General features: G+C 39.7%; 1 protein-coding gene and 1 non-coding gene across 3 annotated transcripts in view; both read right to left on the reverse strand.

The window, feature by feature from the left end:
- Positions 1-2,364: 2,364 nt before the first annotated feature.
- Positions 2,365-24,673, reverse strand: part of RHBDL2 (rhomboid like 2) — a 34,067-nt gene continuing 11,758 nt past the window's right edge. For both annotated transcript variants that reach the window (XM_017665383.3, XM_017665384.3), the window contains 7 exons: positions 16,484-16,744; positions 13,751-13,899; positions 11,741-11,853; positions 9,058-9,158; positions 7,810-7,870; positions 3,713-3,774; positions 2,365-2,918 (listed from right to left, as the gene is read on the reverse strand). In XM_017665383.3, coding sequence (XP_017520872.1) covers positions 2,739-2,918; positions 3,713-3,774; positions 7,810-7,870; positions 9,058-9,158; positions 11,741-11,853; positions 13,751-13,899; positions 16,484-16,723 — 906 coding nt within the window. In that variant the 5' untranslated portion in view covers positions 16,724-16,744 and the 3' untranslated portion in view covers positions 2,365-2,738. The remainder of the gene's footprint in view (positions 2,919-3,712; positions 3,775-7,809; positions 7,871-9,057; positions 9,159-11,740; positions 11,854-13,750; positions 13,900-16,483; positions 16,745-24,673) is intronic.
- On the reverse strand, positions 17,492-17,682 carry LOC118972963 (U2 spliceosomal RNA). The gene has a single exon (XR_005062140.1). It is a non-coding gene; the product is annotated as a U2 spliceosomal RNA (small nuclear RNA).

A 24,673-nucleotide genomic window follows, 5' to 3' on the forward strand; every position in this document is an offset into this window, starting at 1 on the left:
TTCTTGCTTCTAAAACAGTGCTGTCCAATAGAATCACTTGCAACGATATTAAAGTAGACTCTTATCTGAACTGTCCAATAAGGAAGCCACTAGCCACATACAGCTATTGAGTACTTGCAGTGTAACAGAGGAACTGAGTTCTTAATTTAATTACTTTAAATAGGTGCCTACTTTATCGGACAGCACAGATATTTCCAATGAACAGTTTAAAAGACTAAAGTTATGAACTCCAAATTAAGCTAAATAAGTGGCTTATAATTCAGAGATGCCAAATTTAAAAGAGCAGGAGATGTTTGTGTGCTTTTTTAATGGTAATTTTGCCCCCTGGGGAACCCAGTATCACCATTTTGGGTAATATAAATGATTTTTTTTTTTAGCACCAAAAAGACTTTCTAATTTAATAATAATTTCTTAGTCATCAGTTTTAATAATAAGTGGTTCATGTTCGATTTCACAGTTAGATGAATCCTGTGTCTTTGTCTAGTTTTCTGGTACTAAGAGTTACATTGCACTTTGGTCATTAGAGATCTGTCTTCAGAGCGGGTGACCTGGTGGGTTGGCTTTGGAAGATGATAATTTCTTCTCTCGCCTCTTTGCCAGCCAGTAGCTACTTCTCAGATTAAATACAAACATTTCACAGGAAAAAAAATCACATATGTATATTTGTATATTATGTATTATTTAAAGTACATATTATGCATAATAACTTACAAATTATTAAAGAATTTGGAAAATACTAACCTTATTAATAGAAATTAAAGAAATACAAATTAAAATGAAGTATTTTTTAACTATCAAATTCAAAGTGATAATGTCTGCTTTGAGGAAAAGTATGAGGACACTTACTCTCATATACCATCGGTAAGAATATAAATGGCAACAACTATTTAAAAGACAGTTTAAATCTTTCAAAATTAACATAGCATTTCTGCTTCTGGATGCTTGAAATATTCACTCAGCAAACATACTCAGACACAGTGCACATACTACAATGTTCCATTTGTACCCTGATTTTGGCACCATTGGCAATGGTACAAAATCAGCAACAATTTAAGTGTCAGTAGACAAATGATTAAATGAACTTTAGTATATATCTATCATTCAGCAACTCAGAGAATAAATATCTCTATGAACTAATAGAAAGATCTCTATGTCACATTATAAAGTAAATTAGAAGACATGTAGTATAATCTCATTTATCTTGTTAAAACCTATTTCATATGTATATTTAATCAGCTAAAACAGAGAGATTAAGCCAAACCTTTCTTAGTTTAGGTAACTCTGGGAAGCAAATCATACTTAATTTTCCACCACCACCTTCAGCTTGTTCTCTGAACTTGTCCCTTTGCAGGTATAGAGCTGATTCAGTGAAGGTCGGTGCAGGGACTGAGTTTAGCATCAGCTATAATCCATGTCCCTTTTGGCTCATCTCAGATAGAAAGAGGTCTGCAAGAATGACTGACAGCAGTCATTACCAGGGAAAAGCAGAGGATTGGGTGGGAAGGTAAAAGGGAATCTTATCTTTTAAGTTCTTGTTCAAATCTTTGTTTCACCAAAAACATACTCATATTCTTATGCTCAAATTTAAAATGTTCTTAACAAATCCCAGATCCGTTTTTCTCAAAATACTAAAATGGTACTTTTCCCACTATCTAAAAGTGTGCATGCTCCTTTCAGAATACAAAACATTTAGATGGGTGTTTATAAATAAAATATGTTGATGATAAAAGAAGAAAAATTGTATTTCCTGTGTTAAGATGACCTAATACTACTATTTTGGTAAAAGAATGGCCAGCAGTCTGGATTCTGTACAGGAAAAGGACACAAGCTTCTCAACTTTCAGACATTTCACCTTTTATAAATAAATCCTACCCACCCCTAGGAGAGCCACTAGCCATGTGAAGGATGAGAATCTTATCACAGATGAGAATCCCAGAATCCAGGTCTAGCATGCACCAGAAAGCTAGTTCCAGGTTCCTTGGGATCTTAGATACACTACTAGAATCTTAAACTAGCCGTCCAGAAAATTCTGTCCTCCATAAGGTACTTCTACTATTCGTGGTGCATCCACTGAAATATTTATTCCTACATGCCCAGCATACTCCTAACTTTCAGCATATGAGGAATAAACATTGTCAGAACGCTAGGGGAGAAGAGAATGGGGTTTCAAGTCATCACCAACCTTTAAATCCTTCCCCTTCTCAGTAAGCTACTTGATTTTTTTAAAAGTTTCTATGCCCTTCTCTCTAGATACAGAGTAATAGCCACCTTTCTGTCTGTTAAAAAGATAGCAATGATGTATATAAAGCACCTCAAACAGTGATCCTTCTACTCAGTGACTGAAAATGAGTATCAACAGTCTGATACAGGTATGAAAAGTTTTTATTATCAGCATAGTGAAGTATTCATTGATTCTGTCAAGCAATCTCTACAATTATCCTCCAAGGAGAGCAGGTCTCTCAAGGACATGTACAAACTACACCTTATGTCTGGAAAGAGCCAAGTTCTGGTTTTCACCACGGTTTCTCTGCTCCTCTTCCCTCCTTCCTATTCAGAAGCCCCTCCCTTAGACCTTAACTCATTTTATAAGCAGTCTCTATAACTAATGACTTCAGTGGTGTTTTTGACCTCTTTATAAAATGGTTAACATTCGCTGGGACTTGTCTGTTTCTTCACAGAGTTCTCCAGTTCTTTCTCAGGTGGCTCTTTTTATTCATTGGCTTATCTTAGGGGGCAGGTCAATTTGCTGGAGATAGAAAAATGTTGAAAAAAACAGCAAATAATACACAAGCTAAGTAAGCTGCAATTGCTATCCAAAACCTTGGATCTTTCAGCAGTGCCTTATCAAAGCAGCTAAACACAGTGTAACCTATGGACATTCCAGCGAATCCACCTGCAAGGTGAGCAGCAAAGGACACCTTGGGAGAAAAGGGGAGGAATGGAGACAAGAAAATGTTAATTGCATATTTCAGTCGCATCTCTCTGACTAAAAAACAAATACCATCATAGTCAAATGAGTCTTCAAAGTCTGAAGAACAAGGAGGCAAGAGACAAAGGAGGCACAAAACTCCATGCACACAGAAAGGAGACGTTGTAAAACACACATAACTAAAAAATATCATTTCAACCACTCAGAATACACAAGACAGCCATTGCTGCTCGTTCTTTGTGATCACCATCGCATTTGGGATGGTTCTAAATAAGGCCAAAAAACAGAATGACTTGAGTTGCCACGCGGGCTCTCTGTAGGAGCACAGTCCGACCCCACATAAGTGGAATGTCAGAATTAAAACCGCAGCCACACATACACACAAATCCTCAACCAAAAACTACCAACTTCAAAGACTAATTCCAACAAAACTGGAAATCACTGTCAGGTTTCTTAAGGATGCCAATTCAGCTGGACCCAATTTTTCATTGTTGTTTTCCAATCTGCTTTTATTCTCTGTGGACAATGAAATTCCCTTCTTTCCTGTTTTGGAATAGCTACCTGTATATGGCAGGTACAGAAAAGCAGAGCGCATGGCCAGGGTTATGAGAAAGTTAAGTGAAAAGGACAACCCAAAAGTCTGATTTCCTCAGGAATTTTCTTAACTTCCAAATGGAAATTTGACTGCCCTGACTTACAGAATTGTTGCCCCTCTTTGATGGCCTTTTTTTGCTATTGATATGATAGGTAAACAATTTTTCATTAAAAATAATAAGAACTCACCGGAGACCCATTTGCTGGGACAAAGAATCGTCTGTAGAGGGCAAACCCCACGTCTGACACAACTAGAAGGCAAGAAACCTGATGAAGCCCACTGCAGTGCACCAAATGCCCCCATGGTTCCTCACTCGGGATGGTAGCAGCTACCACGTACTGCAACTGACTCTGTGCCGGGTGCTATTTTAAGAGCATGCATTAACTCACTAATCCTCACAAGGATTAACTGTCATCCCATTTTACAGACTTATGCATCCAATAAATGCTTACCAATTTTCTTGTATGTGCCAGGTACTATTATAGGTGGAGAAGATCCTGCACTGAACAGATCGGACACCCTGCCTCGTGGAGCTGTGGTCTAGGTGGGGGAGGCTGAGTAAAAATACAGTCTACCAAATGGTGCTAAGTGCTATGGAGATAATACAAAGAGAGAAGGATAATTGGAAATGCTGGAGTAAGGTGTGACTTTTTAATAGAAGAGTCAGGGAGGGTCTTACGGAGGACGTAACTTTTAATGGGAATAAGGGAGCAAGCCATTATGGGCAGTGGGAAGAGCAAGTGTCGTCCCTTATGGCAGGAATGTACCTGGTGTGTTTGAGGAAACCAAAGCAGTTCTCTGGCAGACAGGGGCTTTCCAAGGGGGCCCCCATCCCCACGAGCAGCAGTAGCTCCTGGGAACTTAGAAGAAATTAACTCCCAGGCCCACCCCAGACTTACTGAACTAGGAACTCTGAAGATGAGGCTTAATAGTCTGTGTTTTAACAAGACCTCCCGGTGATTCTGGACTACAGATGAGGATAAAATGCCAAGTGCTGAGCAGGAAATAGATCATGCGGGAGGCCTAATGGGCCACTGTAAAGACTTCGACTTTTACTCTGAGGGACAGGGAGCCTATGAAGGCTTTTCAGGGAAGAGATGATCTGACTTAATGCTTTTAAAAGATCATTCTGGGTGCTATAGGAAGTAGTCTATAAGGAAGCAAGGACAGGGGCTGGAAGACCAACTAGATTATTGCTGTTGCAGCAATCCAGGAGAGGAGTGATGGCAGCATTTTATATATAAAGAATCCAAAACAGAGAGGCTAAGTATTTCCCGAAGGTCACACAGTTCAGAAGCAGGATTTGACCCTTGAGCAGTCTGTAGAGGCTCCCATTCTCCCACCACACTAGTTGCCTCTAATTGCCGCAGGAGTTCTGAAGATGGGTCAAGAAAGGAAATGAGTCCACATTCTCCACTGGAACAGTGAGATCCAGAACTGAGACATTCTTCAACCAGGTCAGATCTGTGCTGCAAAGGGAGCTTCCAGGGTTTCTGGGTCTAGAATCCCACCCTCCATGGGCCCCTGCACTAACCTTCCACACCCATCCCCCAATTCCCTGTGCTCTACTTAGTGGATGTCCTAGGAGATGGAAAGACCTAGTCCTTGCCCTGGGGAAAATAGCATCAGCAGCATGTAATTCGGACTAGTTTCCCTTTCAATACTGTATTGACATTTAAGTCACTGGACAGGAATTGAGGTCGAGGAAGTACTCAATATTAATTAAATTGTAAATGACCATTACACAAAAATACCAGATAAATGTGGCTGTACCGAATCTCCAATCATCATCTGAATTTCCTGCTCCAGAGTAAATAGCACACAGAAACAGGACCGGGAAAGTGTAAGTAAACCACCACAGGAGCACAGGGCGGATTTAGTTGAATAGTTAGTTCCTCTGGTCTGGTCTTCCACAGTAGGAGTCTTTGTAACTCTTAGCATGTCAATTTCTCCATTACATTTCACTCTTGTTTTGCCCTCTTCCTGCATCTCTCTGCTTGGTTCTTTGTTTCCTAAGGGAGTTTGCTTTTCAGTTCTTGCAGTCTCTAAACAAATACCTGTCTTCCCACCTGGAAAGAAGCTCTTTATTCCAATAAACCAAGTCATCTTCCTCAAATTTTGACACTCATTTTAAGAGAGTTGCCTCTATGAAGATTTTTTTGAAGGATGAAAATGTGAGGTTTCCCTAACTCTTTGACAAAGGGAAGCTCAGTTGCTTCATTAGAAATCACCCCCAACAAATAATGCTGAATGAAGGTCCTTAAAGCCAATTGTCCTTCACAATTAATATTATTTACCATTAAAAAAAACTATAGTCCCAAGGAAATGTGTTTAAAATTAAAATGCACTTATATTTTATTAATCTGGAGTGTGTTGTAACTTTTCTCATTTCAATAACAAGCCAAAGAACTTTTAGAAATGACGAATGATAGGAAGTGGTGAAGGTTGACATTAGGTATTCCACCTACTCTAAGATGTGTGTAGGATGTAATTGTGGGACCCCTGGAAGGTTAGCATGACCCCTGCCTCCATTTTGTGTCCCCCATCTTGAATAACTATGTGCCCCCATTTTGTGTCCTCCATCTTGAATAACTCCTGCCCCCATGTTGTGTCCTCCATCTTGAATAACTCCTGCCCCCATTTTGTGTCCTCCATCTTGAATAACTCCTGCCTCCATTTTGTGTCCTCCATCTTGAATAACTCCTGCCTCCATTTGTGTCCTCCATCTTGAGTAAGAAGTTTCCTGCTCAAGCCACGCCCATTCCCACGGAAACCATGCCCAGCAAAGTATAAAAGCAAAAAGGGAACTTTGTTCAGGGTCTCAGACCGAGTCCTGTGTTTTGACGGGCCACTGATACCCTAGTTCAAACTAGCAATAAAGACCTGTTTTGCTCTTACATCTCGCGACTGAGGCTGGTGACTGCAACTCCACATGGGGGACTCAAGGAAACGGGGCACAACATAATCAAATATGATGTAATGTTACATAAACTATTTTTGGAGACTCCCCATGGCTTAGGAAAGTGTTTTTACTCCAACATTGAAGAGTATCAAAACCATTGCCCCATAAAGGACTTGAGGCTAATGTCATAAAAGCCATTCTTAAGGCCCTAAAGAAACAGATTGACTAAAGACTCAGGTAACTTGTGTGACAACACTTTTCAGTCCAAGGACTTGTGCCATGATCCTGGTTGTGGCTCTTAACAACTCAGGCAGCAGCTCTGCTCCCACAGCGACTCCTGACTCCAAACACCTGCTCACCCTCTCCCTCACTTCTTGGATTAATAATTTATATATAGAGTATGGTATAAACTATAAACAAGTCACTTATCTTCTCTCAGGATGAAATGTTTTTAGAGCTAAACTGTTCATGAACTAAATGACCTCTTTCCTCAGATGTACTTGGCCTGTTCCCAACACTATGGGTAACTGAACTCTAGGTGCCAATTAGCAGAATCATTTTTTTCTTACCATGCGGACAGCCAGCATCTTAGCCTTTCCCAAGTGTCACCTTGGTCTTGGCCTTCAAGTCCGACCCCACAATATGACGGCAGGGTCGGCGTTCTCCCCACACCCTCTGCGCAACCAGCTTTAGCTGGAGCAGGTCCTGAAACACAAGCCTCAGCCCTTGTTTTCTTCTACCCTGTGTGGCCTGCCACCATCCAGAATCTACCCTGACATTCAGACTCAGAGAAAATTCTGCGTCCTCTCCAGATGGAACGCTCTTCCTGAACTTGAGCGTATGATTCTCCACTGTAATTCCTGGAGATTTCAAAAGCCACACTGGCCATGTTCTTAGTGCCCTGACCTCTCAGCACCTTCACCTCTGCTCCTGTCTTTAATCCTCAGCCACCACTCTATGTTTATATCCTAGATCAGGTGTTTTCTTATCTGAAAATGTAGAAATTGAGGAAGAAACTAGATTTTATCAGTGGTTTTGTGCTTTCTCTTTTCAGACAAAATCATATACAAAATTCAATGTCTGAACAAGAAAAATTCAGTAAATAAAATATAAATGAAGCCATGGTGTTTGAAGTAGACTGAGTGCCTAGAACTCTACTCTCTTGACCTCCCCCCATTCCAGAAAGAAACAAAAAGCAAAAACATGTTACTGAGGCACCTCTAAAAACCACCCACAAGAAGCTCTGAAAACTCCATTTGTACCTTCTGTTTGAGCTATGGAGCAGACAATTCTGACTCTAGGTTAGGGGTCATCCTACATGTTAGTGTTTAAGAAATGTGATAAAATTGAAGGCGTGGTGACATGTTTACAAAACAGACTTACTTATAAGGATGATGATCAGCAGTCTGACAATTCCAAAGGCAGGAATCATTTCTCGAAAATTCTTGCAAAGAAATAAATAATAATGTAAGCTCTCAACAACTGAAACCTCAACTGTACTTGCTCTTCATCTGCTTTTTCATTTAAAGTTTGAGTGAAAAATATTTGCAAAACAAAGCATTGGTGTAATAGCCCAGTTTTCATATGTACTTTGGAAGTACAGTGCTGGTACATTTTGGAGAACAAAATGAAACATTATAGTTAATTCCATGATGTAAACTAAACACAGAACAAAGCATTGGTGTAACAGCCCAATTTTCATTTGCTTTCTTTTTGTTTAATTTTTGGTCACAATCCCTTAAACTGAGTCCACAAAAATTAATAAAATCTGAAGTTTGAAAAACATTTTACTAAATAACTTCTGTTTTTGGAAGAGTTTTATAATTGTTTCCTATTTTTCCTCCTAGAGTATTTTCAAAGTACACCTACATAGTTAGAGGGTTAAAACTAGTCAGGATTTTAGCCTGTTTTAAAATGTGGTTGCCATTCTCACATACTATAACATAAAAGTATAAAATGGCATGCCAACTTTGGAGGGCAATTTGGAATTTATCTGTGAAAATTTCAAGCCTTAATCCAGTAAATCCATCTCTAGGAATTAATCCCACAAAAAAAATTACACAAATGCAAAAAGATAAATGTAAAAGCATTTCCTTATAGCATTATTTGTAAGTATGAAAAGCTAGAATCACCCCAAATATTTTTCATGAAGGATTAGTAAGTCAGGATACAGTTATGCAGTGGGTACTGTGGAACACATGAAAAGATTGGGGTGTCTTTCTGTGTGCTGACCTGGTTAGATGGTCAGGATAGGTCAGGTACTCTGTTAAGGTGCAGAACATGTAAGGGTGGCTCCATGTTTGTTGTATCGATATTGGGAGGATTTTGAAAAATACAGAAAAAGGTCTAAAAGATGTATATCAAATTGTTGACAGATGCTATATTGGGAATTTTGACTTTTTAGTTTCCAATTTAAATTTTATTTAGTGTTCATTACTATGGTGATAAGGAGGAAAAAAGATAAAATATGAAAGGAAAATTCTGGTGGCTGGCCAGAAGGAAGGTGAGTGCTCAGTAGATATTGATAAATGAAGATTATCAGTTTTGAACCAAAATACTAGTTACTGGTTATTGTTTTTAAAGTGAGGGGGAGAATGGTCAGTCCATAGCTGCCATTTCTAAAGTTCTTACCACTAGTACATTCATAAAATAGCCTCCCATGAGAGCGTAGACTCCTCCTGAAGCACCCACAAGATATTTGAGTGGGTCAAAGATAGAGCTGGCAAGGGAACCTAAAGAAATAAAACAGAGGATCAGACATGACTATAAGAATTATGAAAGATAAATCTTTCTAATCTAAGGTAAAAGTCTGGGAGTTTGGACCATTACCATATTAATACACAACAAATTCACTTTGTCCCTTCCATACTATAAACGTATAGCTATGTGGGCTACCTCAGTTTTTCTGAAACCATGTTCAGCATGAAGACAGTATAACAGTGACAAGAGCACAGACACTGGAGCCAGAATACCAGCTGTGTTACTTGAGCAAGTTTCTTAACCTCTCTGTGTCTTAGTTTCCCTACCTACAAAATGAGGCTCTTAATAGAACTTATCTCAATATGTTGTCAGGGGAAGCAAATGAGATGATATGTGCATCATGCTTAGAACACTGCCTGGCGTATATTATATTCTTTGCAGCTGTTGTTTCAAAATATCCCACATGTTTAGTCAAAACTATCAAAATACCTGAGACATTCCAACATTTTATTATCTAATGGCTTTCTCATGGATTCAAGATGTACCCTTAGAATCCTTCTCAACATACCACTCAATCAGATTCGCCAAGGAAGATGAAATCTGTTTGCTAAATTAGTCTTAGATTGCCTAAACTAAAGCAAAGTTTAAAAACCACCTCATGCAAACTCAAAAATGTTCTCTCTATACTGCTTGGTTCTATTACTCTATGTCTCTTGCTTTCATTCCTTAGGATGCAATATAATACCCTTATTATACTATACAATATACAACCTGTGCAAGGAAAACAAGCGGCATTATGATTAGCACATATGTGGGGGGGGGCATGGGGAAGGCAGTATAGCACAGAGAAGACAAGTAGTGACTCTATAGCATCTTACTACGCTGATGGACAGTGACTGTAATGGGGTATGACGTGGGGACTTGATAATGGGGGGAATCTAGTAACCACAATGTTGCTCGTGTGATTGTATATTAATGATGCCATAATAAAAAAATTTTCATTAGAAAGAGATAAAAAAATGACAGTGAGAAGACAAGCTACAGACTGAGAGGAAATGTCTGTAAACTACATATTCAGTAAAGGACTAGGATCTAGAAGATATAAAGGACTCTCAAAATACAATGAGTATAAAAACCTAATTAGAAAATGGGCAAAAGACATGGCCAGGCATTTCACTAAAGACAATATACAGATGGTAAATAAACACATGAAAAGATGTTCAATATCAGTAGTAGGGAAATGTGCACATTAAGTCCATGAGGTCTGAATATAAGCACAGCCAAAATAGAAAAACGGTACCACCACCAAATGCTGGTGAGGATATGGGACACTGAATCACTTATACAATCCTGGGAAGAATGTAAAAATGGAACAGCCATCCTGGAAAACATTTTGGCTGGTTCTTCAATAACTAATTATGCAACTCCCATACAAACCAAGAACTGTGCTCTTGGACATGTGCCCTAGAGAAATGAAAACTTACATTCACAAAACCCTGGACTTCCGTTCACAAAAACCTGTATACAGATGTTTACAGCAGCTTTATTTATAATAACAAAAAACTGGAAACAACCCATATTTCCTCCAATGAGTGAAGGGTTAAACAAATGGTGGTACATCCACACCACAGAATCCTGCTCAGGAATAAAAATGAATGAACTGTTGATAAATGCATCAATTTACATGCATCTCCAGAGAATTATGCCAAATGCAGAAAGCTAATCCCAAAAGGCAATATACTGCATTATTCCATTTGTATAACATTCTTAAGTGAGGAAATTGTAGAAACAGAGAACAGATTAGTGGTTGTCAGGAGTAAAAGCAGGCATTAAGGGTGGGGGGAGACGCGGATATGACTATAAATATGCAACATGAGGAATCCCTGTAGTGATGAAATGATTTGCACCTTGACTCTATCAATGTGTATATCCTGGTTTGTTACTGTGCTATAATTTTGCAAGCTGTTACCATTGGGGGTAACTAGTTAGACGGGACATCTAGGTATTTAATTCTTACAACTGTAATGTAAACCTATTATTATTATCGAAAAGTTTAATTAAAAAAAAATGTTTCCAGCAAATAACTAAAAGGATGGGAGTTCTAATATTTTCTACATAGACCCTAATGGATCATTGTAGGCACACCTAATTTTAGAGAGCATTGGCACATGCTGCTAGTTCCTACTGAGTTTTGGGACCCCTTTAGCTCTTCCCTACATTCTCTTGAAGGCATCTTTCTTAAATGCAAATTGGGTCGTGTTACTTCCCAAAATCATTAGTGTGACACACAGGACCTTCATGGTCTAGCTGTAGGCCTTTACCCAATATGTGCCCCTGGGCACCAAACTACATGCCATTTTTAATTGTGCAAACCTATGTCTAACTGTGAGGTACCTGAGGATTATTGGCACAATGACTTATCTCTATATGCTTATCTCTAATATTTTATCACTAATTAATATTTTATCACTAATTTTATCACTAATGTTTATCAGGTCTTCTAGCACATATTAGAAGTGCAATAAATCTTTCCTTAAGTTTATTACCTTTGCTTTGTTTATTACTGCCTGAGTTTCCAAAGCTGTTGATTCTGCGTTACCCTCAGGATACTAACCTGCAATCACTCCTGCCAGGTACACCAGTCCCACTCGGAGGCCTTTGTGGACCATTTCCAAGGGAATACCCAGAGCAAGCTGCATAACAAGATTCCCCAAGATATGCTGAACTCTGCAAAGACAAACACAGTTGTCAAATATTATGACTAACCCAGGCAATTATTTCCTTGGAAGATTAACAGACATTGGTATGTTTCTACTTAAGGACTTGCTTAACTTGAATTCTATTTTCTAGTTTTTTAGGTGACTTTTTGTTTAAATAAAACCTTACATGGAGCTTCAATACATAAAACAGATTTAAAAATTTTAGAAGTATACATTTATTTTATAAATTCTGTTTTATAATGATTACTGACAACATCAAACAGAGCAAGGGGGCTGGGTTTAAGGAATATAAAACTTGAAATTAGGTTTAGATGACAATTACCACCTATGTCAGCCTCGGAATCTGATTTTGTTTCAGTAGCACAGTATTGAGAAAATCCTACTTCACCACTGATTAGGATTGCTGTTGAGCAGCAGGCAGTTTAAATTTCAATAGGTTTTTAAACAATTTTTTTTGTAATCTCAGGATATTCTTTAACAAAACAGAGATGGCAAGAGAAGCCTCATTCCCAGTTCTACATTAAAAAGTTTTTTTTTAAGTTTACCAGAATAAAAGAAAAGCTTACTTAGTAACACTAGCTAAAGATATCCCCATGTATTACAATTATGCTTATAACAATTGAGTGCAGGTGCTTTTTATTATAATTAAAAATTTTTAATGAAATACATGTTATTTTGCTTGTCAAACCCCAAGAGCATCTCTGGAGAATCTGTGAATGTAATTTGGGAAAGCCCCACGTTTGAGTAATCCTTAATTTAGTTGCTTGTAGCACAATGTTTGTTTTGTTTTGTTTAAGAGATTTCAGGTTAAACCAAAAAGTTAAAATGCAAAATAGGTGTCAGGTCTTTGACAAAGTGCTGCAGCTTTCATATTAGTTTTTAGGGATGGTGTTTTCGCATTATAATTTACTCAACAAATATTCAGCAGATCACTGAAGTGGTTCTCTGGATATACCTACAGAACAGAGTATTTCCCTTCATGTCCATGTGTACACCCAGCCACAACTATTATTGTCCAAGCCATCTTCAAAGATGTAGGAGAAGTAACGTGTCATTCAACACAAAAAGTCTAGCAAAGACAGTTACACTACACTAATCTTATGGAGGCTCCAGACATAAAGGGGATTTGGAAATACGTGCACTGTGAATTTGAACAAGAAGGTCAAGAAAAGCCACCCCATCCTGTCCTCTGGGAACACCTTGAGGACAAGGTGACACAATAACCCCAAAGAATCACCCCATAGACGTGCATAAAGATGAGATCCTGTCATATACCCAAAATAGAAATATTGTTTTTTTCATTCAAAGTTTATCCACCCTTCAGGGTCCAACCTGAATCCATGTCATCTGTGAAGCCATCCCTATTCTGATCGTTCTCTTTCTGCTTATGTTACTGCTAATCCAGACTTCCTTACTCCTTGTCTACCTACCTCCTCAAGTGAGGCTGGCAGTGACTCTCCCACCTCTCGGGCCAGGGTAGCTGTGTCACATGGTTCTGGCCAATGAGATGGGGGCAGGGGCTCAGGGACTGATGACTCATGCTCTAAAGGGAACACTTAACATCAAACAACTTGTGGTTTGGGAATGATTTGGTCTCTCCTCATTAATATTCCTATGTAAATACCAATATTTGGACATTATGATGCTATATAAATACACTTGAGTCATCACTAATGGTCCTAGCTCTGCAACTTAGCTGTGTGACATGGGGCAGATAACTACATCCCCTGAGACTCCGACATAAAATGGAGGGAGTCATACCTGACCCTCAGGATTGCTGTGAGGATCAAACAAGGTTATGGACAGGAAAGTGCCTTATCAGTAATAAACCACCAAGCATATACTAGGCAATACAATTACTTATAGTCACTTCCAACATCAGTGACTTAACTGTCATTCCTTACCCAGCATGTACCAGCATGTATGAGATAAACCTCCAGGCTTCCTCTCTCTTCTCAGGGCTGTAGATAAAGGGACTTTCCAAAATGCCCACGTCCAGGGTGATCCACTGTTTCTGAGGCTTCCACACAGCATAGTAAATAAACACCGCCAGCTGACAAGGAGGGGCAGACATGAATATTAACCACCCCTTCTGCAGAGAGTGGCCCCATTACAGCCATGGGCACCTTGGTTTCAAATGAGCAGCTCCCAGGTGAGCCATTCCAGAGCCTGTGCTCAGAAGAGGATGGGAATTGCATTCCCTGTAGATCTGACCGTCTAACTGTGCTCATACCCCTCCTCCCCCAGGGAGCAGGAGCAGCCTAGACCAAACTGTAAAGCCTTTCAGAATCCCCTTCCTCCCTCAAATACCATTGCCCTCATCTTCCCACCACCACCATTTGGTCTTCCACTTACAACTTAGTATAAAATTAAGTCCCTACTGGCTTCCAAAGAATAGATTGGAGAAAGAAGAAAACAGTAACTTTACAGTGGAGTGACCTGGTAAACACAACCTCAACCAAGGGATGAAAGCTGCTGTCACTAGGGATGTCACGTTGATGCCCCTACTCCCTGGTAGGATGGCATGTGATGAGAGGGCACTCCACTCTGCAATATTCTTCCCCAAAACCCATAACTCCAATCTAATCGTGAGGAAAACATCAGACAAACCCAGACTGGGGGACATTCTGCAGGGTACTTGGCCAACAGTCCTCCAGACTGTCAGTCTTAGAAAACAGACAGATACTGTCACAGTTCAAAGGAGGTGGGAGACATGACAACTAAATGTGATGCCCTGGGTTTGAGGGTACAGGAGGGACAAAGAGAGGACATTAATGGAAAACTGGTAAAATCCAAGTAAGTTCTGGAGTTGTGTTAATAGTAATACACATATATCAGTTTCTTTTGTAGTTTTAAGTGTGGAAATGTGCTATGGAAATGAAATATATTAACAATGGTGGAAATTGGATAAGGAATATTCAGGAACTCCGTACTATCTTTGCAATCCTTCTATAAAACTAAATTATTCCAAAATAAAAAGTTTTGTTTTAAAATGTTTTAATGCTCCATGACCCTTCTATGAAAACCGCCTTCGCCAGAGCACACTGCCCAGGCAGCTATGTTTCGTACATGTGACCTCATCCCAGTCTTCTCCAATCCTCCTCCTATACCACACACACAGCTCACTGGCCCATGGGCAGGCAACCAATCCATAGGTTGGAAGGATAACATGCAGTAGCAAAAAAGCAGAATGGATTCATGGTTGTTTCACAATAAAACCCCTTGAGAAAATTTAGAGTTATGTCCCTGTAACCAAAACAGCCTTGATGGAATCTTCTCCCAGGAATGTTTACACATTAGCCTTCTCTTATCTGAGTTGTAGGAGGCTAGATCCCTGTGAAAGTTAATTTTTTGTGTCAGCTTGGCTAGACCACAGTACCCAGACATTTGGTCAAACATTCTAGATGTTTCTGCGAAGGTATATTTTAGATGAGGTTAACAATTAAATAAGTAAACTTTGACTAAAGCAGATTAGCCCCTGTAATGGGGGCGGGCCTCATCCTGCAGCTGAAGGCCTTAATAGCACAAAGACTGACTCCTTCTAAGAAAAGGGAATTCTGCCAACAGATGGCCTTCAGACTCCACCACAACTCTTAACCCCTAGGTCGCCAGTCTGCAGGCCTGCCCTGTAGGTTTTGAGTTTACCAAACTTCCACAATCACATGTACCAAATCCTTAAAATATACCAATATTTCTCTCTCTCTCTCTCTCTCAATAGATAAGAGTGAATAGACAGATGACTATATAGATGATGATGATAGATAATGATAGATGATAGGATAATTGTGTGTGTGTGTGTGTGTGTGTGTGTGTGTGTGTGTGTGTATGCGCGCGCGCACATGTGTGTACACATCCTATTGGTTCTGTTTCTCTAAAAAATGCTAGTACAGTCCCTGATAAGGAAGTTGAGACATTGTTTGGAGTTAAGAGGATTACCCTAGGGATTTCCTAATGCCCATGAAGTCATACCCGACAGGCAGCCATCCTCTGCCATTTCCTTTATGAGACATCATATGGTGTGGGAGAAAAAGTTAGGTGTGATGATGCTCAGAAGCCCCATCCTGGCCCGATCACTAAGTATATGACCTTGGGTAAATCTCCCACCTCTCCAGACCTTGCACTCTTTTCCGGAATACAAGAGAGCTGACTAGCTCAAGAGTTTGGAAACACCCTACATGCTACCGAAAGTAGACATCATTAGAGGAAACAGCTTTTTCTCTACTAAAATTTGGGGGCAGCCTGTAACCCTTCTAAACATAAGACTCCTGACAGACCTTACCAACCCAACCAATCTAAGTTGGATCATGAGATCAAACCAATGTGCAGCCCCAAGATTATTTGGTTTCTAAAGCCCCCAGGCAGGTAAAATGAAATGAAGCCACCAAAACTGTAGTCACTGCGGGGCAGGGAACTTGTTTGAAAAATAAAACTCAACCCTTGAAAAACCCCGAAAGTGACTGGGAACTCAGGGAAAACCTGGGAAAGAAGTTCAGGATGTGGTGAGGTTGGGTTCTGTGTGTGCTCTGCTTGCCAACACCAAGTTCTCTTCTTATACGTTTCCCAGAATCTTATCTGTATCTGACCCAAATCCCCAGTTTGTTTGCAACTCCCTAATGCCCACCACTCAAAATATTCACCTCAGCAAAGCTGATGGAGATGATGAACACGGGGGGCGGGAAGCAGTTAGCTCTCTCCACGTATGTTCTCCGGGCCTGTTCAGGAAGCATCCATTTTGAGACAACCCTGTAGACTTTTTTATTCTTGGAGGGATCTTTACCTTCGCCGTCCTCTCTCATTTCCTCCTCGTCCTCCAGGTCTTCTTTCCTGTCTCTATTCAGATTCACATCCTCCATCTCCACCTCATGAGCAGCAGCCATTGCTCTGGGTCCTCCCTCCACCTAAAAGCGACACAAATATCAGGGAAAAACAGATGACCCTAGAGTCTTTGGGCCCCGGCTCTGTCCTGAGCACTCTGGCACAAACATTAGTTTTCAAGGCCTTCGCTGTTCATTAATAGAAGGCATCTGAAGATCTACTGCCCTACTCTTAAGCTCCATAACTCCATCACCAGTGTATAATCACGACAAAATACTAGGGTCTACCCAAATGAGGGAGAAGGCTCTCAGAGGGGACTTTCAGTTTCATCTACTGCCACCACCCAAGGGGTGAACAGGAGCCTTGGAACAGCAACTCTGCCTCGTATACCCCTACCTTCCCCTCTGCCATTGACTTTCAAGTCAGTATTCACCTAAGAGGCAGCTTGCCATGAATTGATGTGTCTCAGAGCCCAAACCATGCACACTGTGTAACTGAATTCAGTTTTGTCTAGCTTAAGTGAACAGTCTCCTTTCTCCTCTTAATTTCATCTTGCTTCTACTCCCAGGCCAAACATATCAGAAGCTGATTTCCGAATCAGAACCAAAAATCATTTCTGAACATCTACTATGCATCAGGCACCATGCTGAGGGCTTTCACAGCTATTGACTCATTGGATTTCCACAACAACCCCAAGGAGGTAGGGATTTGCAGCCCCATTCATAGATAAAAAACTGAGCTTCTCACCTCCACCCTGCAAAAAAGGACTCAAACCATGTCTTCTCTTTCTTTTTTTTTTTTTTTTTTTTTTTTTTTTATGTTCCCCAGATAGGGGGGGCACCGTTCCCGGAAGTACTGCAATACCAGGCCGATGCGTGGAGTGGACGGAGCAAGCTCCTATTCCATCTCCCTACTCCAAAAATCCATTTAATATATTGTCCTCGGATAGAGGACGTATCAGATATTAAACTGATAAGAACAGATACTACACTTGATCTTAGCCAAAAGGCCGAGAAGCGATTCTTCTCTTTCTTAATTACCAGTGTCCTTTCCAAAATACAACTGCTGCCCATTCTGTAGCACACTTGAGTTAAAAAGGCCATTCCTTACTGGTTCTCCAGGCACAATGTCAACACCTTTGCTTAAACACATCTTCCCAGCAACCCTCTGGCATCCAAAATCCTTGGCTGAGGTCCTACTAATTCCCACGCCCAATATTATCTTGACTTCAATCCTTAACATTCAATTATTCAAGCATTTATTCAACAAATATTTATTGAACACCTAGTATGTATAAGGACACCATTCTTATCCATAAGTGTTTACAGTGTAATAGAGGAGACAGAGGTCAATAAAAATTATCCAAATAATTGTATAATAAAAACTGTGCTGGGTGATATACCACGCCAAGGCACTGCAGTGCCACTGGGGCCTGACCACTCTTTCCTCTCCCTGAACCTTGGTGCTGCCTGGTATTGTCCTCTTTTTGGTTTGGTTCTGTTATTTTTTACTTCTGGTTCTGTGGTCAATAGGGGGAGGGTCTTGAATGTATTAAGAGAAAAAAGTAATACTGTGAAATAGTACACAGAGTAGTCACGCTTTTGTAAAACGTAATGTACCAATACACATGCAAAAATAAATATGGAGAAGTAACTGATTATATCTGCATGGTGGATTTCACTGGATTTTTGCCCTCTATGCAGGAGTGGGTCCATATTTTGTGGAGCCTGAAGCTTAGATAATGTGGGGGGGATTTCTTTGAAAAAATAATAAAAAATTTATCATTTTAACCATTTTAAAGTGCACAGTTCAGTGGCATTAAGTCCATTTACAATGTTGTCCCACCATCACCACTATCTAGTTCCTGAACTTTGTTATCACCCCAAACCAAAATCCCATTCCCACTAAGCAGTCACCCCAGGGTCCCCCTACCCCACCCCCTGGCCACCAATAGTCTGCTGTCTCTATGGATTTAACTATTCTGGATATTTCATATAAATGGAATCACACATTTATATTATTCCTTAATTTGTGTTATTTTTGTGTATTACATATTTTTGAGTCTGGCTTCTTTTATTTCGTAAAAGTCTTCAAGGTCCATCTGTGTCATAGCATGTACAGCCCTTCATTCCTTCTTATGGATGAATAATACTGCATTGTATAAACAGACATTTAAACAAAACCGCATTTCATTTACCTATTCGTCCATTGAAGGACATCTGGATTGTTTCTACCTTCGGGCTACTGTGAATAGAGCTGCTATGATTATCGCCATGAAAGTTTTTGTTTGAACTAAATTCTCTTGGGTATATACCTAGAAGTAGAATTGCTGGGTCATATGATAATTGTCTGTTTAATTTATTGGGGAAACCCTCAGATTCCATTTGAAAGTGGTATAATGATAACACTCATCTCACAGCATTGCTGGGAAGATTATTGGAGATAATGCATAAGCACTAGAATAGTATCTGGCACACAGTAAACACTCCATGATTATTAGGTATTATTGGCTATGGATGGATGAGTCAGCGTGTGGACAGATGGATGAATAGAGGGAAGAGATAAGGTTGAGTCTGGGGTCTGTTTTCACACTGCAGAATCTGAGAATCAGGTCAAATTTGATTTATTTTCAAATGTATTTCATTAGGCAAAGTTCCACATCACAATAGATTATATTCAATAAATTTAGGGACGGAGAGAATTGCCCTTTTATTTTTCTTTCCCTTAGCAACTTTTATAAAAAGAAAGACTTCTTCCCTCCCCTAGATGATCCAGCCTCCCACTCACACAACCTCCAAGGGTGAGACATTAAGTTTATAAACAAAACTATTTTATTAATTTTCCTTGAATATTGAGTTTTCTAGTTTTTGTCCTTCTCATAATTGGCAAAAACGCAGTGTGGATTTAAGAGCAGCAGCTTTTGACTACAAACATTTAAGGCATTTTAAAAATAAGCACAATTAGGGATGACTAACACTTTATTAATAAGCTCTATTGTAAATTTAAATACCCGACCATTTTATGAGGAAAAAAAAATTCCACGTTGTTAACAATACAACTTTATAGCTGTTAAAAGAGCTAGGAAAATGAAGATTACATCTCTCTCAAATTTCCTCTTTACTCCAGATTTCAGAATTTCCAGAAATGTTACAACATCAAGCCCACCATTTCAGGTAATTTAGTGAAATTTATTTCCTATGCTGCAAAGGTATCTGACCCACTTGGTTTAGTCCAGACTCACTGTATATCTGCTTTCTGCCTTGGCACGTGCAGCACAGGGATCTGACATGCGACTCTAGCTACTTTGGGTTCCAGCACCAGATGAACGCGTTGGTTAGCGATTGCAGCATTTTGTTTTCACCATTCTTCGCAGTCCAGCTCTATCACACTCTGACTTCCCTGTGTGCCCTGTTGCTTGAAGACAAGGGCCTCTCCCTGATTCATCTTCTTGCCAACATCTGTTGATGCTCATAGGTAGGTGCTGCTCCCTGTCTCTGACATTCCCCATCCCTCCCACTCTGGCTGATCTGCTCTCTCATCTGAATTTCTAAGCACATTCACCACCTTGGAAACATTACTAATCAATTTGGCAACAATGAAAACTACTGACCCGTACTTATGAAACTGTGGAAATGAGCACAGTTTATGAGGTATAAACTGATGCAGCCTTTTGGGGAAGGAACTTGGGTAGTATCTATAAAATGCAAAAAGCATACCCAGAACCATTCTACTCCTGGAAATCTATCCTACAAATGTATTTGAGCAAGTACACAAAGCTATATTTCAAAGATGTTCCATGCAGAATTACTTATGCCAGCACAAAATTACAAAAAAACTTGAATATACTTAGTCAGGTTGCTGCATTTTCCGACAGCTTTAATTATTAGGAGTTCTTCCTTATACTATACTGAATTCTGCTCACCAGCACTTCTGCTCCTGGGTTCAGGAGTTACCTCCCTAGGGCCTCAAAAAGCAAGTCTAATCAAGGTCATGTCATTAATCTTTGCGTGGGTGTGGCCTGTATACTTCGTGGGCTCTACAGGTCAAAGCTGGGACAGAGTCTCTAGAAACACATTTTAGATTACCAGGATTTTTGGAGGCTCAAATTAATAAAAGCAGGAGTTGTCAAAACATGTCAGCAATGATCATGTTATATTCTCACAGATATAAAAGCATCCACAGCTATCGAATTATTTACGTGATCACCTCCTCACAGTGTTACTCCTTGGGGGGGAATTGTTTACTATTCACGGTGCTTTCTTAGTCACTAAGCAAAGATCATGCTCATTTCTTGAGCTTTCTTTAATGCTGGCTTGATGTTCTGCCTCACCTCCTACCTCTTATCTGCAGCAAGTAGCTCTCAACTCTTTGTTGAAATCACACAGACAGACACACACACACACACATACATCAAAACTAGATGGCACTGCTGTAAAACACCCTCATCCTACCAGAAGGGAACTGTGTGGTGCATTGTTAAAAAGAATGTTGGAAGAGTTGAAAAAACTCATAGCCCTCTGATGAAAAAATGGAGACGGTCCCCCTGCACACCAAGAACCAAAGACCTTCCCTTTATGGCTGGCAAGCATTCTTACGAGAAAAAGTAGAAAGAACTTCCCTACTTCCTGACCTTATCTGGTATGAGTCATGGAGCCAGTATGGTGGCTAAGGACTGGAAAGGGCAGGGCTGTGCTTGTTTACCCAGAACAGTCATCTGCCTTTAAAAAAAAATGTAGCTAAAGAGATTTCCATAAGGAGATTTAAGATGAGACCCTTGACATTAGCAAGGGATTTTCCCAAAGAACTTTCGGTGTCCTAATTCACTATATACCACAGTATCACAAAAAATTGCATTATAAATTTTATCCAGAAAAAAATTTAAGTGATTCCATTTCAGACCCAAAATGATTCTATAAATTCAGAAATAGTGATTTATAAAATGTATTATGTGAAGACTATTATTCACATTCAACATGTTGCACCAAAGATCCCAAAAAAGAAAAAGAAAACTTGGTTAGCTAGTTATGCCACTTTTCATCTTTAAGTGAAATTTAACTTCCTGCTTGAAAAGCAGTGTCTGCACTGGCTGAAGCACTCATTAAAATAACTTTGCAAAGCATTTTTCCTTGTATCTACAGATATACATGGTGGATCTCTTAATATCAGAGATCCTAGACACCTTGACATTCTGTGTCAGTTTATCCAAAACTTCTATTTATGGCCAAAAAAAAAAAAAGTCACTTTCTCAGGCCTCTTTACTTTCTTTTCATTTCTATCACTGGCACTGTAAAATGATCTGTTTTTATAAGTCTTTTCTACTCCTTCAAAAAGAAACAAAGATTTTAGTCATGGCATGCAGGTTACATAAGGGCTATAATAACTAGTAGAGAATAATAATAAAGTCCCATGCAATGTTAAGATGGACATAGGCCTGGCTTGCTAACTAATAGATCATGGGCACAAGCAAAGGAATTTATTCAGTTGACATTCCTTTACAACAGGCCTTTGAAGGTAACTAAGGAAATAAAAAACTCTAAGTGTTGAATCTGTGTATGTTAAAGACTTCCAGAGTATTCTTTTCATGACATTTATGAAGTGGTCATTTGTTAGTTTTTTTGGAGAATTCCTCATCTCATGAATCTTGGTAGACAGCAAGGGCCACTCCCCAATACAGAAGCTAAAGTGCCCGATACTCTCTTTTCCAGTTGCCCAGGCAGCTAGCGCTCAGGCATGACCCAGGTTTGACCAATCAGCTGCATTTACTTAGGATTTTTGAGACTGGAGCTGGAGTTGGAGAAAATTCCTTACAGCAGTGCACTGTGAAGCAACAGCAGTAACCAGCATCCAGCTTTGCCACTGGGTCAGTGTGGCATTCAACATCCAACACCAGCTGTATTTCTGACACGGGCTGCAGCAATGGGCATGCAGCCATCACAGCTGGGCTACCTTGCCTACCTAGCTCTGTGTTGTGATTTTTGGTATAGTTCTAGGTGCTTGGTCTCCATTTGTTCCTGCTTATGTCCCAAAACTTGTTTCAGCAGACTTCCAGTGATTCTGTAACCTACCTGTGACACTGTGATATACTAAGAAAGTTGTATTTGGTCTTTCTCTTTACTAAAACCCTTGGAATTTCCTGAGTAATAGGTGTGAGAGGGGCACCTTAAGTTATACATGGTAAGCCCCTTTCAACCACACCCGAGTTCATGCTAATCAAGTGTCTACGAGGATAGAAGCTGCCAGAGGAAACAATCATGTAATTAGAAGGCTGGGACTTTTTGCCCCTACCTCTGGGAAGGAAAGAAGGGACAGAGATTGAGTGTAATCACCAATGGTCATTAACTTAAGCAATCATACCTATGTAATGTAACATCCATAAAAAAAATGCTAAACAAAGCGATTCAGAGAGCTTCCAGTTGGGGAATTCATGGGTTCTGGGTTCTGGGCACTAGGAGGGTGACACATCCAGAGAGTTCGTAGAAACTCCACATTCATCCCCATATACTTTTCCCTATGCATCTCCTCCATTTGGCTGTGCTTGAGTTGTGGTCTTTAAAATAAACTGGTAACAGTAGGTAAAGTCCTTTCCTGAGTTTTGTGAGCTATTCTAACAAATTATCAAATGGGAGGAGAGGGTCATAAAAACACCCAATTTTTAGCCAGTTGGTCAAAAGTACTGGCAACCCAGGCTTGGCATCTAGTGAGGAGCCGTCTTGTAGGACTAAGCCCTTACCTTGTGGGGCAGTTAGTGTTAAAATTGGTTGATATGGAAAATGCAGGCATTTGGTGTCAGAAGTGTGAGTAGAAGTAGAAAAATCCTTTTTCTTTTACTACCCAATGTGCTTTCAATAAAATTTACTTACTGGTATAATCAGCCAGAATCAGTTTCTGTTCTTTTGCATCCAAGAATCTAACTAATACACCTGGATAGCCAAGAAATTCTTCTAAACTCTGACTGGTTTCTTTCCATGGCAAGTTAAACTCTTTTCTTATCCTGTGTTTGGGAGACATAATGTAACGAAAGTACAGAACCAGGAGACCTGTTTCCTGGTCTAGACTCTGCCACTTCCTGGCAGTATGACCTGGAGCCAGTCCCTTACCAGCTCTGAGCCAGAGCTCTATCACCTGCACAGTGAACACCCTGCTATAGATCAACAGTTCCCCAAAATGGCTATGCCTTAGAATCACCTCAGGCATTTATTTGTCAACATTTGGTTTCATACAGGCTCCTGGGCACCACTCCTGATGAAATTAATTTAATATATTTAGTAGATCTCTGACAAGCATACCAGTGAAGTGGAGGCAGTGGCACCTTTTAGAACCACAAGCTAAGTATCTCCAAGGTCCACACAATCTCACATACTCTGCAACCTTCTAATGGAAGGCAGAAATAGTTTTATTTCTGCATTCCGAGTGCTCAGTAAGTTCCTGGTGCACTGAAGAAGACAGAAAATACTTGTATTTGGGTAAAGGGTGAACAAACTCTGCAAAGTTTTTATAAGTCTAAAATTATTCCAGAATAAAAACTTTATTCAAGAGAATACTGGAAGATAGAAGTATATTGCAATACAGGCCTACCTCAGGAAAGAACAATCTCATATGAACAGTCTAAATTCACAATTAACAAAACTAGAAAAAGAAGAACAAATGAGGCCCAAAGTCAATAGAAGGAGGGACATAATAAAGATTAGAGCAGAAATAAATAAAATCGAGAAGAATAAAACAACAGAAGGAATCAATGAAACCAGGAGCTGATTCTTCAAGAAAATAAACAAAATAGATAAATCCCTAGCCAGATTTATCAAGAAAAAAAGAGTCTACACACATACACAGAATCAGAAATGACAAAGGAAAATCATTATGGACACCAGAAAAATACAAAGAATTATGAGAGAATACTATGAAAAATTATATGCTAACAAACTGGATAACCTAGAAAAAACGGACAACTTTCTAGAAAAATACAACCTTCCAAGGCTGAACCAGAAAGAAACAGAAAATCTGAATAGACCAAT

Source organism: Manis javanica, chromosome 4 (genome assembly GCF_040802235.1).
Source record: "Manis javanica isolate MJ-LG chromosome 4, MJ_LKY, whole genome shotgun sequence".
Lineage (NCBI taxonomy): Eukaryota > Metazoa > Chordata > Mammalia > Pholidota > Manidae > Manis > Manis javanica.